Source organism: Sinohyriopsis cumingii, chromosome 12 (genome assembly GCF_028554795.1).
Source record: "Sinohyriopsis cumingii isolate HCF-2022 chromosome 12, ASM2855479v2, whole genome shotgun sequence".
NCBI lineage: Eukaryota > Metazoa > Mollusca > Bivalvia > Unionida > Unionidae > Sinohyriopsis > Sinohyriopsis cumingii.
In genome coordinates, this window is record NC_142972.1 from 73,123,278 (window position 1) to 73,138,793 (window position 15,516).

General features: G+C 32.1%; 1 protein-coding gene across 4 annotated transcripts in view; it reads right to left on the reverse strand.

Moving 5' to 3' along the window:
• Positions 1-5,112: 5,112 nt before the first annotated feature.
• The window catches only part of LOC149786741 (uncharacterized), a 71,141-nt gene continuing 60,737 nt past the window's right edge, over positions 5,113-15,516 (reverse strand). For all 4 annotated transcript variants that reach the window (XM_089977249.1, XM_089977251.1, XM_089977250.1 and 1 more), the window contains 4 exons: positions 15,250-15,401; positions 10,448-10,537; positions 9,577-9,666; positions 5,113-9,004 (listed from right to left, as the gene is read on the reverse strand). In XM_089977249.1, the coding sequence (XP_089833375.1) occupies positions 8,897-9,004; positions 9,577-9,666; positions 10,448-10,537; positions 15,250-15,401 (440 nt within the window). In that variant the 3' untranslated portion in view covers positions 5,113-8,896. The remainder of the gene's footprint in view (positions 9,005-9,576; positions 9,667-10,447; positions 10,538-15,249; positions 15,402-15,516) is intronic.

Below are 15,516 nucleotides of genomic sequence, written 5' to 3' on the forward strand. Positions count from 1 at the left end.
GGAAAGATTCGTTAAGTCGTACAAATTGATCATATTTTTCATCATCTGAACTTTTAAATAACCACACTGACACAGGACAGTATTTGCTTATTTCATTAATAAAATCAAACATATTTCTCCCAGAATTCTCTGGATAAAATCTTGCAGATCGATATCGTGGAAACACTCTTACTGCTCTGGTCCACGCGTGAGCGTTATGATCAACGATATTTATCGGAGCTCCTTTCGATTTATATTTCGATTCGTACAATACTTCCCCTGTTATTCTTTTTACCATTATTGGGAAGTTTACTATTTTTCCTAACTCAACAACATGTTTTATTGTAGCTCCTTTATCCTTGACTGAATCAGCGTACGTAATTTGAGTTTAGGACAAATTCCGTGTCTGCGATTTGGTGTCGGACTTAGAGACAAAACATATTTGTGTGGACAATGTGGTGGCAAAAAAATAGAGAACTCGAAAGATATTATTATTAAAAAATAATGACAGTGACAGGGTTATAAAGTATGCAGAGGATTATCTAACTTAGTTTTCAAAGTAATCATTTAGACAAATCATGATTTAAACAAATGATATTATTATATATATATAATAATGCAGGACCCAACAAACCAGGAATTTGTCAAGCATACTAAAATAACGAAATACGAAGCAAATCGTGATGATGTAATCAGATTGAAAAGACCAGTTGGTTTTGTTAATAATCATGGTTATCGCATATTTTCATACGAAAGGAAGAAAAAATATCTCTGTCATATATTTATATTCGAGACTTTTCATAGGGTGATAAAATATGGTCTTGTGATCGCTCATATTGACACAAACCCTCATAACAAGTCCCTACATAACCTTCAGGTTCTTACGCAGAGTTAGACTTATGCACGGGGAGGGACTGGGAAATACATAAAGATTCCTAGTGCGATTAAATCCTTAATATACAGACCAAGGTGAAAAGATATTTTTTCAATCAATGAATACTGCTGTAAAGCACTTTGATATTCACTCGCGTTCAGTACAATTTGTTGCAGAAAATATTACCAGATCTGCATTCTCTAAAAAAATATCAACACAAAATAGTTGTCCGGTATTGTTAGAGATAATTATCAACTGAATTATCGCCGGTAGATGTATAATAAGTAAGCATGCCGCTTATACTCATAACCATTTTATTTAATTTCTTTTTTCTGTTTATATTATACATCACTAAAATCTGAGGTTTTTATAAATTTGTCAGCGTTATTTAAGGAAGATAACTGTCATCGTCAGAAATATTCATTATCATAGATATTTACCATCAGCATAAATATTTATCATCATCAGAAATATTTATTATCATCAGAAATATTGTATCGTCATCATAAATATTTTATTAGCAGAAATATTTTTTGACAATAGTTTGGTCAAATTTGTCATTTTCTTTCCGGCCTGTCAAAGAAAAATTCATCAAATTACAGATTTTCGTTGAGTTACACTCTAGCGATTTTATCAACACATTTCTAAAATTCAGTAAAATTAGCTAAAAAAACGAAGATTTTTATGCCATTTTTGTTAATTTTTCTGGTGATTCTCAAGACCAAAATGAGGATTTTGAGCGATTTATCGATAAAATCGAAATATTTGACTAAATTTAATGAATTTCAGATAACAAAGAATATTTCACATACAGATTTACAAGAAATTCTTCCCCACGCAGGTCAATTAAGCGTCTAAGGTAATCGGTGAATTTGAAATTTATTCGTGATAATACACTATTATGACACCTTATTTAAATATGATTGGTTGAATCTTGCACGATCAATTTCCCGGGGGTACGTGCGGAGTGAATTTGTATATAATCCATCCTTGCCGAGCCTGATTCGACTTTTCAAGATCTAACTGATAACTGTTATCGATTACACCAACAAACTAGATTAACCGCGATCGTTGATTTTGTATTAACTATGCCCGGTGAAACATGATGACAGCCTTCGTACGGATCATTGTAATATTTGAGAATACCTGCTGGAGGACTTATTTTTCTCCACGCATCGAGCATTTTAAGAAAAACAATTCATCGATGGTATCACTGACGGATTTTGTAAGCTTATTTGGGTCATATTTGGGAAATTTAATCATTAATATATCAGCTTCTGTTATTTGATATTTGTCAAGGAAAAAATTTCCATAATTACTTGGTGATTCAAAAACTAGATTGATAATTATGTTATGAAAATATTCAATGGTATCGGTGATGTGATTCAGAATTTCGGTTTGTTTGATATTTTCCTTCCGCGTAGATGTCAAATGAATAAAATATTCGGTGAAACGCTTGCTTAAATTATTATGTTGTTCCTCATGATCATGATGTCAGAATTGTTATAGCATTTTCAATATTTAACTCGTAAAATAATTATAAGGGTTCTTGATATTGCTACTATTGTGTAAAAGCCAATAAAATTGATCACCTAGATCAACATGAAATCGGTTCCGTTTATCCCAAATTTATTTTTCTATGTTCCACCAAACCCGTATAGAACCCATTTTAACTCCATGATGCAAACTATTTGCTGATGTAAAATCAGCCCGAGTTGGATCTGGCATCGATGCAAGTACCGATGGGGCGACTTCAGGCCAAGCTAAAACAGATGTTTTCGATGATTGATAAACAACAACGACATAATCTTGCGAATGTATTTCAACTGCATAAGATAAAGTTGGTTCATGTGCATTAAATGATATGTTTGATTTTTGTCAGATTATTGATTTGATTCTGCGCTGAAATTCATCATTTATTTGCTCAATCTGATAACTACCAGTTGGTATTCCAACAACAACCCAGTCCGGTGTTCCATCCGGTTTGTTCAAATTAGTAAATACAAGGGAATTATTTGCTGGTAATACACCGAATGATTTTGATCTGATGTTTGGCCAGCTGTAATATACTCGTAATTGTGCTAGCGCGATCTCCTTTACTGGAATTGCAGTTGGAAAGTTGACGTTAAATTCAGGATTGGTCGAACTTACTGAGATTATCGTGGTTTTCTGCGGAGTTGTGTCTGTTACGATCTGTTGGAGCAGCTCTTCCGACGTCATTATTGAACAAACTTGTACTTTTAATACCAGTTGCATCATGATATATTTTAATCATTTCTGAAAACTCACAATCAGAAAAGATTCCGTCTCCAAGACTTGCTGATAACGACGAAGATAACTTGGAATATGCTGTTTTCGCTGTGTGTAACTTTATCATATAATCATTTAATTTTTCATTCGTGCAAGTACATAATTTTTTCCAGTGATATTAAGAACATCTGTAATTGTTGTTTTAGCTGAAATACAGATTGTCACGGCTACTGGTGTCATCATTTTCATTGTTGAAAATAACACACCGGTTCCAGCAACAACAGCGGATACTGAATAAACAATCATGTCGACAATAACTAATCGTCTACGATATTTCTTTTTTACCGTGTATTGTTCGACGGTATGCTTTAATTTTATTTGCCATTCACGTGCTTGATTGTACCTATAATGTTGCGATGCATCGTCGATTGAGGTACTCATTATACTTATACATTAACTAATTGAGGTATTTCATCTGCAATTTCTAGACACCACCAGTAAGATGTTGCGGTTAATTTCTTAACTGCTGCTTCTAGAATAAATATTTCTTTGTCCCCTTTATTTAATATGATAGATACAAATCCAGAACACCTATCAGTTGAATGCCGCCATGGATACGTTGTGAAAATCTCGAATTTTGCAGCACTGAACACAGGCAGCCTGTACGCACCAGTAACTGTTACGGTACGTTTGAGAGTTTTATTTTGCTGTGGCCATGTTGAGAATACAGATGATACTGTGTATGCCAAGTTGGTAATCTGCTTGTGTGACATTTAAATCAGACTAACATTGTTAACGATCTCAGGAATTCCACCCACGATGTCTTCAAGTGTTTTTTTTTAATCGTGTCAATGTTAGGCTTGATATCAGGGAGTTTAGCGTCAACGGTGAACGGATGACCAAATAATTCATCTGCGATTTCATTCAGATTCCAAACATTTCGACGGAGATTTATCAACACGCTTACGTGAACATCATACTTGGCCGGCAACATAGATAGTTTACCATCTACGGTGTTTAGTTAACGTCAACGTATTGTTTCGTTGCGGGATCTTCGTCGGATGTTGGATCTCTCAAAACCACTGTCTTATTCCCGTTCATGCTGAGTTCGCCCGTCATTGTGTCGCCACATATTTTTTCAAACGATTAGCAACGCTTCTGGTAATGTCATCTCTGATGGTTGCAAACGATATATTTGAGTCTCTGATTCTACCGTCGTCGGTAAATGCTGTAATGTTATCCGTGTCCTCACCAAGCACTCGTCGAACTATATCATTCCATTGAATGTTGCTCCTTTTTAAAACACCATGCTGGCATTGACTTGACTGCGTAAAGCGGAGCGATTATCAGCGACACTCTCACAGCTGTCAGGGTCAATGTCTAATTTCTTCAGCGAGTCCTTGATGGTGTCATTTCACCTATTTGTAAATTGCCAAGAAATAAATTGTATTCACAGTATACAAATAATGTATTTATCTAGAAGAGAAAACGAAAATGTAAAAAATACTAAGGATTTTTTAAATGAAATCCAAGATTGTCCATAAAGTTCTATCACAACTCCAAATGTATACGATTCTAATTGAATTCGATTTGTGTTCTGAATAAATTCAAATATTGAATGTGATGATATACATGTAGACTCGAATGTGCATTGTCTGTTTACTGCAATCGTTAACATTTGTTTGATATATCAAAATAATAAATGACCCTAATCGATTTCACATTAATCCCGGTTAATGCTTTTGTCGACGAATATTATTGATGGCTTTGAAATTTCAGTGATAATTATTAAAACAAATAAATACACCAAAACTAAAACCTTAACACACCAATAATTGTAATTCCGATTCCGATATCATGCCTGAAATTAATATTATTTTGTGCACATATCATTGATATGTAATGATAAAACACACCAATATAACCAGGACATAGGTCAGTTACCTTTATGGAATATTCAAAGTTATCGCAGATTTAGGAATTTCCAAGTTTAAAAATAATGCACTACATTTAGAAAGAAATAAGGATGTTTATTTAAAATAATGAAAATCTGAAACTCAATATAAAACTAAAGAGAAAAAAAAGTATGATGTATTATCTTGTTTACAAAATAAATGCTATTGATCATATCTACCATTACCTTTATTTCGGACTTCGTTTACTTACAAAATACATATATACATAGCATATACTCATTACGAAGAGTCAGCAAACGGTATACGTAACGGAATATGTAATGTGTGTTTCGTGAAGTCAACTCACTTCAGACTTGTCATCATTTCTTTGACATCAGATACTAGAATACCATGTTGAAATAATATTAACATCTATGACAAACCAAAATAAAAATTGTTTTCTCTCTTCAAAAGCGATATATTATATATACATTAACATTCAATTTGAGATCAATACTATTTTAACCAGATATAAATCTATGTAATTTATATGATTGATAAATGAGAGTTCATAAATTAGGTTTCCAATAAGACGCATCTCTTTATAAGGTATATCGTCAACAAAACTGATTTAAGTTATAATAGCAAATCAGATGACATAAATCATATGTTAACCATCATTGGCTTATTAATCATCTCATTCTCATGACTTTCACCATAATAACGAATAACATGTATAATATAACTATCGAAAGAACACATGCCAATGAAATTTCGTGTTTCCGCTTCAAAGTATTATGAATTTTTTCAATATACTTTTCCATATTTTATGAACTATATTGCAGATTTATGTTCCTCTATCTTATATTTAGAAAAAAAGAATAAATGCTTTTGTACCTTTGATAAATGTGTATATTGTGTATTTGTTCACTTACAAAACGTATTGGCTAGTTCTTAACAGCTGTTAACCAGTCCTTCGAAAGAGGGGAAACTAATATTTGATGAAAATGATGGAATGTATTGTATAATGACAACAACTGTTACTGACATTAAACAATGTGTTTTATGCAAATAAATGCATGTCATATATATTTAATTTCCATGTATATCACATATCTTTACCCAACGCATGTCTCTCATAAAAAGATATCTCGTTTCTCAAGAGTCGTTCCTTCTGAATCAGTGGTATATTTGATCTTTAATTGTAAAACCAATATACCTATATTTTCTATTTTTGGAAGGTGTATATATGTATATCCTTATCATGAGTTATATCCAGTAGCAATTACTATTAACACAAACTCATCGCTTATATGGTCAACTTTCTAAATTGTAAATACGCATGTCAACATTTTTAGGAAACCCTTATAATAGCTTTTTGACTTTCATTGAGCAGGATCTGTACTCGAGACCATATAACATGAACACTATTTGATTTTTTTATATTTCTTTTCACCTGATGAAAATTTCAAAGTTTCTTTCCTGAAAATACCTTGAATTTAGTCTCGCCACAGATCGTGATCAGCTTCAAGCATTATTTTCATAATTTGTCTACACTGTCTTTGTATTATTTGTCAAATTGAAAGTTATCATTTAACTTAAAGTATCCTGGACAGTGCTTGCTCTTAAAAGACTCCATATATCGAGCGTCCCCTTGCAAAGATATGCAATGGTTACTTATCTTCCATTATCTCGGATTGATATCGCAACGTGTTTATTGCGCCTTTAGTAACCATCTGACAACATATTTGTTTTCTTCAAGAACCGATTAGTTTTAATCAATGATAGAATATAACGATCTTTGTAGCATTAGTACATTAAAATTACACACTTTCCTGGTCTAGTACTGAGTTTAACAAAATGTCGTAAAAAGAGATCCAAAGTGCGTGTGCAATCATAAACCCGACTTGTGTGCCTCTACAGTTTCTTCCACATAACATACTATAGCATGGTGCCTCTCCATGTAAAAGGTAATTTTCATTGTCTTTGGAAGATTAAAGGTATATATTATTATATGCCGGTGTTTATTCTGGAACTATAAATTAATACAGTTTTATATTCTTCTTCATTTTTCTTCTTCTTCTTCTTCGTCTTCTTATTCTTCTTTTCTTTATTATTATTATTACTATTATTTTTATTATTATTATTATTTTTATTATTATTATTATTATTATTATTATTATTACTATTATTATTATTGTCTTTCTGTTGGTGTTATTGTTGTCTGGGTATAATTACCAATATGCATGAAAAGTAGATTATTTGAAAAATCGTAAATTTCCTGTGTCCGTTGAAAAGAGATAATAACCACTTTAATATATTTTCTGGGTTGCATGCCATAATAGTACCCAATGAGTGTACACACTACTAACATCAGTCAGTTCCAATTATAAACATAACCTTTGTACATCATTGCTAGTTTCTAAGCAGCTGTAATCTGCTAAACGTTCAATAAGATTTGAACACAGCTCAGCTGCTACTTTCGAATAAAGATGTTGAATCAGCCACCTAAGTATCTATTCAAGTTCGTGAGAAATGAAAAGTCATTTTGCAACAGGAAGAAGGCACATTGTTTGGACAAAGGTCTGGAACAATGCTAAAAAGAACGACTTGAGGCGGGCGAAAAAAATGGGTCTGCTTAGTCACAAAATGCATGCCGCCATGCCATTATAAAATGAGAACCGTATCGCAAAACGGTCATAGATTCATAGTAACTCACCCTAATTAATTAATATATAAGTACATGTTAAAGATTGTGACCATAACTTTAATGTCCAAGGGCAAGGGTGCATGTAAACATCTGAATGGTTTTAGCGTTATTATTACAGACATATTTAAACAAGTTTTAAACAAATGAAAATGCTTTTTAACCATAGCCATAACATAAAATGTATTTGGCTATCAACTTAATATCATTATTATTAATGTTAAGAATGAGGAAAATACATCAAGGTGTTTAGGGTAAAAGTAGAAAGAAAAAACTAATCAAAACATTAATAATTGGTGTCATAATGATTAGTGTCATCATAATTGGTTTCAGTTATGATAATAATGTATAAAGGGGTTCAGGGAATCTGCGCAAGGTAACACATTTTGCAGACAATTTACCGTTGAAAACGCTAATGCTTTACAAACGTAAGTGTAGGTAATATATTACTTGAAATGTGTATTGTGCTATATACAAACAAATGCCAAATCATTAAATACAGTAAGCCAGCTCTTGAATAATGTGTTTAATTATATGACAAACAACTGTTCTAACTACAATATATGTCTTTTGTACTTGTAATATAAGGCTAGATTAGAATATTAAAATATTAGTAAAGGGCATTTAAATTTGGAATTTCGAGACATGTAAGAAGATTTATTTGTATGATTGTATCGATACCTTAAAGAGCACAAGTAAAACAGTGTATACATTGGTATGTGTATGTTGAGATTATAATTTGAGGAACATAGTAGATGAAAATGTCGAAAATCAATTTTTTTCAGTGCCTATTGTTTCAACTATAGAATAACGCCAAATCATATTTTTCATATTTGTAAGTGAATTATATTTGACTGTTTCGTTCCCACAACTGTAAATTCATTTAGCACAAAACAGATGCTACTTTTTTGAACAGAAGCAGATTAATGAATCACACCAGAAAGGTGCTTCATCTCTGTAAATGAGATGTGCTTAAAGAAAAAGAACTCCAGTGAACGTTTACGTACAGTATCAGTACACTTGAAAATCAGTATATTGTTTACGAATTTCATTCTTTTTCGTGAAATATATAGTGCCCCAAATAACATGGTTATGCAACTCATACATAAAGAAGACAAAAATCGGCATTTAGATACACTGTTTTCAATTTTTCTGTAGACATCATGTTTTATGTTTGATAATGTTCCTACTCTACTCTGTTAACATTATTACATTCAAACACTCCTCTATAAAGTCACTCCCACGTTCAGCTTCATACTCCATGTTTAGACACAGGTCATCTCTCAGTTCGACTTGCCCCTACAATATTAAAGATACAGTGTAGAATAACGTATACAGTTGCATTAACGGTTTCATGGTATCACTTTCCACATGATGAAACAAATGCTTCTGCTTAATAAACACAGATATAATCTTACAAATATTAGCATAAACGTTATTTGAGTAATTAGGTATGCGATGTCGAATTTTGCTTTAGTATACAAGAAAATAAAAAAAAATGTTACAATGATCCATGAAACTATCAGTTGTTAAATGACTTAGGACAACCTTTTCAATCTAGGTAACGGAGCTATATTTTGATCTTCTATCAGTACGCTAAGAATGTAATAAATATTTTAGCCATTGTGTCATTATACATCAAATATTTATTGCCTTCAATGACAAGAACATAGGTATGTATGTCGGTTTAAGGGTTAAGGGGCCGATATATATATATATATATATATATATATATATATATATATATATATATATATATATATATATATATATATATATATATTTAGATTCAGGATCTTTGATTTAATATGTATATGTCGTGCTTTACAGTTGTCTAATGTAATGCTGTGTTCCATCTCTGTTGGTATTACCTGGTCAAAGAATTCTTCTATAATGTCACTCCCCAGTTCAACTTCACACTCGCTGTTTATGTGTGAGACATCCCTTGATGATCCTTGCCCCTAAAATATTTAAACATATTGGTATTATTATTTAACACCAAATGAGAAGCTTAACTCAGTTAAATAAAAACTGATATTTGTGTAAAAATAAGCAAATACTCTTTGTATGAAAAAGTGAATAAGAAATATGGTATTTCGCTTTAATCGCACGTAAATAAAATATGAGATGTTACGATGAAAATGTGTGTCAGGGCATACCGTTACTGTCAGAACATCAGCGTTTACATATTTTTCAAAGCAAGGCAATAATTGTTCATTCATATGATTAAAGCTAGCGTAATTTATTTACTGAAGTCTGCTTACGATAAAAATTCATTCTGTCAAACAATGACCACAAATGTTAATTTACAGTTGTCTGTTAAATGAAGACGTAAAACTTATAAAATATTTAATGATGTGAAAATCAATACTTTGAAAAATAATTCCAATCCGACCACTAAAATCTAAGATCAATAGATAATGTAACATTCAATTTCCCTAAAATGGCAATAAAGTTTATTATTATTATTAAGTTTTGGCGCCACCAATAAAGGAAGTAGAATTAAGCAATGATAACAAGACCCATGACAATATTTAATTACTTACCTTAAGCTATTTAATTTTGAAAGTCTTTTGAAATACTTTGAAGGGTATCCTGTTTGCTGTTGAACATAGGTATATATGTCTTTTTAAGGGAACGATACATATCAGGATTTAGATTCAGGATCTTTGATTTCATATGTATATGTCGTTCGTTACAGTTGTCTAATGTAATGCTGTGTTCCATCTCTGTTAGTATTACCTGGTCAAAGCATTCTTCTATAAAGTCACTCCCCAGTTCAACTTCACACTCGCTGTTTAGGTATGAGTCTTCACTTGATGTTATTTGCCCCTAAAATATGGAAACATATTGGTATTATTATTTAGCACCAAATGAGAAGGTTAACTCAGTTAAAATAAGCGAATACTCTTTGCATGAACAAATGAATATGAAATATGGTATTTTACTTTAATCGCAAGTAAATAATACTTGAGATGTTTACAATGATAATGTGTCAGGGCATTTCGTTACTGTCGGAACATCAGCGTTTATATATTTTTCAAAGCTAGGCACTAATGTTTCAGTCACACGTGTCATATGACTACAGCTAGCGCAATTTATTTACTGATGCCTGCTTACTATTCAAATTCCTGCTGTCAAACAATGACCATAAATGCTAAGTTAATGTTGTCTGTAAAATCAAGACGCACAACTTATAAATTGTTAAAATGATGTGAGAATCCCTACAGTGGCAATGCAGTTTCTTATTATTATCAAGTTTTGACGCAACCAATAAAGGAAGTATAATTAGGATATGGTAACAGGAGCCAGGAAAATATTTAATTACTTGCCTAAAGCTATTTAATTTTGTAAGTTATTTGAAATACTTTAAAGGTTGTCCTGTTTGCTATTAAAGCAAGGGTGTTGACGACGCTTTTTGTTCAAATTTCACCAAGCTAGTTTTTCTTTTATTTGACAGAGAGAGATGCTTATAAATTGCTTCATTAGTTCAACAGTGCTACTGTTTCCGTCCGGATTCAAAGAAGTGTGTCTCAACGTTGAATTGTAATGTGAGATCATATTTAGCATCATATTTTTAACCTTATCAAACATAGTAGCAATCTGATAAGTATGATATGTACGTTTCAATTTGAATGAGTAATTTAAAATTGTTTTTAATGGTATGTGTTATATTTCAGTTGTTAGTTTAGGTATTCATTATATTAATTATTTTCATGATTGTATTTCACTTTTGACATTTCTATTAATCGACTGATATTTTATATGATTTGTTCTTCATGGTTTTTGTTGATATACTTTGTGCAGAAATTTTGAAACTCTATTTCATTAATTGATTTTTCATTATTTGTTGACTGAGGTTGACAAATATATATTTACCTGTATTTAGTTATTTTGTCTTGAATTTTGGGCTGGTTTTGATTTGTGTTAAATTTGGTATTGTTTTGTTGGTTTCTGTCTAGATTGTTTTGATATTTGTAACTTGAAAGGTTTGATAATTTTGGTCAGTTTGATTTTAACAACGTATTTACAACTCTCTTTTAATTTTTTTGTTATATTTTCAATCGTTGTCAATTATGCACTCTGTTTTGCATGCTTTAAAATATACATTGTTATATGCTTCATTGTTTCTCTAATTCTATTATTTAAAGACTTGATTTAAAATTAATATGTTTTTGTCTTTTATGCTGTGCGATTACTAAGAATGTTTAGTTCAAAGATTTTTAATTGGTTTTATCTGCTGTGTTCGTTAACATGTTTCATTCGTTTGTATTTTATGTAGCTACTACTCTCTTTTACTAGGTCTCATGGTTTTTGTGTTTACATAGATGATGCCAACAAGCATGCTACAACTATACACGGAGTCACATGTTTACTTTTAGTGAAAGGTTGCAAGATATATAGTCAAACTTACAACTTACAAAACAACCCAAACACCAAATACATTAAACTATATCGAACTACATTATTATCCTATCGGATTAATTGAATAAACTGTATACCAGGCTTAAAATAGTCTACCTAATGGGATATTTACATTAAGTTGTAGGTAAATGCTTGCAATGGAAACCTGGACCTATATATAACCCTAATTATCTTCATATTTTATTATGCGGTTTAGTAATTTTGGTTCTTATTTGGGGATATTGGTAAAAATTACGGTGATATTTATTGTCATAAATAAGAATACAATACATACTAACACACCCAAATACATACACTAATATGTTATATCCCTATTGTTGCCACATTTATGCCCTCGTATGTATTGTAAAATATTAGAAACGCATTATATTTATCCTTTATATTATCTCAAAGCTGCAAGACTTATGAATGTTATTGTGTGCCAAATAGACAGCAACATGTCAATGCGAAGTATTTCTGATACATTGTATACTCATGATATAAATAAGTGAAAACATAATTTTATATTGCTATTGTAATATTTATATTTTCTATTCAGTAAGAGTGTGTTAAGTGTTAAGTATGTTTACTTTGTACTGTTTGTTGCATTTTCAATAATTATTTCTTACGTACGTCTATATTTTGTAACAGACCTTAGTCCCAAAAGTCAAGTTAATTGACTATTAGACCAGTGGAATTTATTCTGTAAACAACATAGTACGTATTTAATATTTCTATAGCATTATATAATAAACACACGGATACTTATTAAATGTAAATATATTTGCTTCATATTGGCTTAAAGATACACCCTTGATTACAATGTTAGAAAGTTCCAGAAAAGAAACTTTCCGTAAAGTTGACAGAATGCTTCCAGAAAATGTTCATTGCCATCTAAGTCAAGTGGCTGGGTATATGCAATTGTTTCCTTATGGCTGTTCATTCCTGCCTTAACATAATGTTGCCTTCAGTTTTTAACTGGAATGTACTTATTTATTCAAATTATTATTCAATGAAATTAGAAAGAGCTCAATAATGTTTTGGAATAAAATACAAATTATTTTGGCATTATAGTAAATACAGTCAAAGAAACCGTGGATCATATTATTGTGATACATCACAAGACTGTTTAGTCCAGGGAATAGGCACCGTAGCTTATTCGAGACAACAAGGGCATAGACATACTCAATATGAAATTCACTTGGAACTTCACATACCTGGACTTGTGATACAGCTTTAAAGACACTCTGAGATTTAATTAACAAAACAATAAGAACCTTTTATATTTTCACTTCGTACTCTATGGAAATAAATTGCTTGCTATATTGTACAAATCTTGAGGGTTTATTTTCGTTTATAATATTTAATTTGATCATAGAGTATTATAAGATCAAGTCTTAACTAACAAGATAAACTGAAAGTGTCAGTACCAGTCACAATTGGTCAAACTGGACTGAAATCTGTATTCCGATATAATGGTCATTGCAAGAACTATCTCCGACATGGCCTAAATCTACATCGTATGTTCATTATTATCTTGGAACCGATGATAAGTCCTTCTAAAAGTGATGTATGTAAAGTTAATTACAAGAACATCTTCATAATGCACTTGCCTGACTTGTGATTCAGCTCAGTGACTGTGTACGCGTAATGTGCTTTAACGTATACTGCATAACATTTAGCTCTCCAATGCATACACTCAAAAATTGATATGGGTACATCCTTCGAAAATAAAGTTCGCTGAGACGACCCCATTAATCACATTAGTAGTTTACTATGTAAACGGACCGCACATATGAAAAGACTTTCTTCTTATTATTGTTGACAACAAGAAGTCAGAGTAAAAAGAAAACTGATTACAAGTTTTGCGTAGAATTACATATATTGTTCAAATAAACAAGGGGGTATTAATATTTTAGAACGCTAATTAGCGATCGAATGCAAAATAATCGGAATAAAGAAGCCACATTTTCATGCGGAGTTAGATACCTGTGATATACAGGACTATTGAAGGCCATTGGATTGGTTAATGAAAACGACCACTGAAGCTCTCAGTTCAACCACTAGTACAACTTTCATTCGATGGTCTTTTATTAAGAGAACATAAGCATCATACCAGCTTTAATGCAACTCCCTCACAACTAGTCTTCTTTATATTTCCAACATGAAGTACAACCCATCCTTAAGCAGTAACAAAAAACTCATCATCAACGATCTATCACATAGATGATGCGTATTCATGCGGTGACTGCATATATTCGTCGGAAAACATGAAACAGTTATTTTCACTCAGCTATATATACTTCTTCGAACTGACAACCTCATATGAAACATGTGTGTCTGAGACAACCTAAGCTAAGAACAACATTACACAGTGTCACATCATGAATGCTATATATGTAATGCCTCTTTGCAACCAACATATAGAGATCAACATACTGACGGTTGGAAAGTGGGAATCACTTTACTTTCGGCCGAACTGTGAGGATAGCATATCTGCATATATGAGCAATCGAGGTGTATGACATGTCTATTAAAAGTCCAGAAGGTTCTCATCAAAGGCATGTGCACTGCAAGCAGCACATTGCAGCGATTCTGATTATATCAGACATGGGAAACGCACACCCTACCATCATCGTCAGATAATTATCATGGAAGCAAGATAACTTCAAACCTTTATGAATGTCCACTCGTCAGTTCAAGAGGAGGCACGGTAACAGACAGACGTACGGAGGGAAAGTGGGCAGCACGTTATCATTGTTGGACATGCTCATGCGAACATGACTTCATGGATGAGTGGTCAATACATGTGACATAGCGATCAGAAATACTTCTTTATGTAGAAATTAAAGCGATCTTAAGTGCATCATGCAAACTTGTTAGAACAATTGAGATTTTCTCTTTTACTGTTTGTATGATGCATTCCTACTGGATGGTCAGGCTGATCAAATTACCAGAAGCTGACTTCGAACTAAGTAGCATATAATCATTATAATTAGCCTCTCTGGTGAAAATAATATTTACCTCAGTAAAGTTATCAAAGCTTTAAGTAGTTAACTACAAACCTACACAACTATCAGATCACTATCTTTACTGAAAAACATTACAAATATTCGAGCACCAAAACGCTTCCAACATACCTCATTTTCTGTTGGCGTATAATCTGCCACTGGCTTTGCAGAGGTCCCTATTTTGGGAATTTCTTTTGGAACACTTTCAACATTTTCGCTCCCAATATCCTCAATACAACTTGGTCCTGTTAGGAGTGGTTTATCGTTGATATCTCTTTTAACTGCACCAACATAAAATTAGAGTAGCACTAAGGGTTTACTGATATTGTAAATGTTAAATGGTAACACAGTATCACCGTTGTTGCAATAATTATCTAGGACTCTGCATTGCATAGC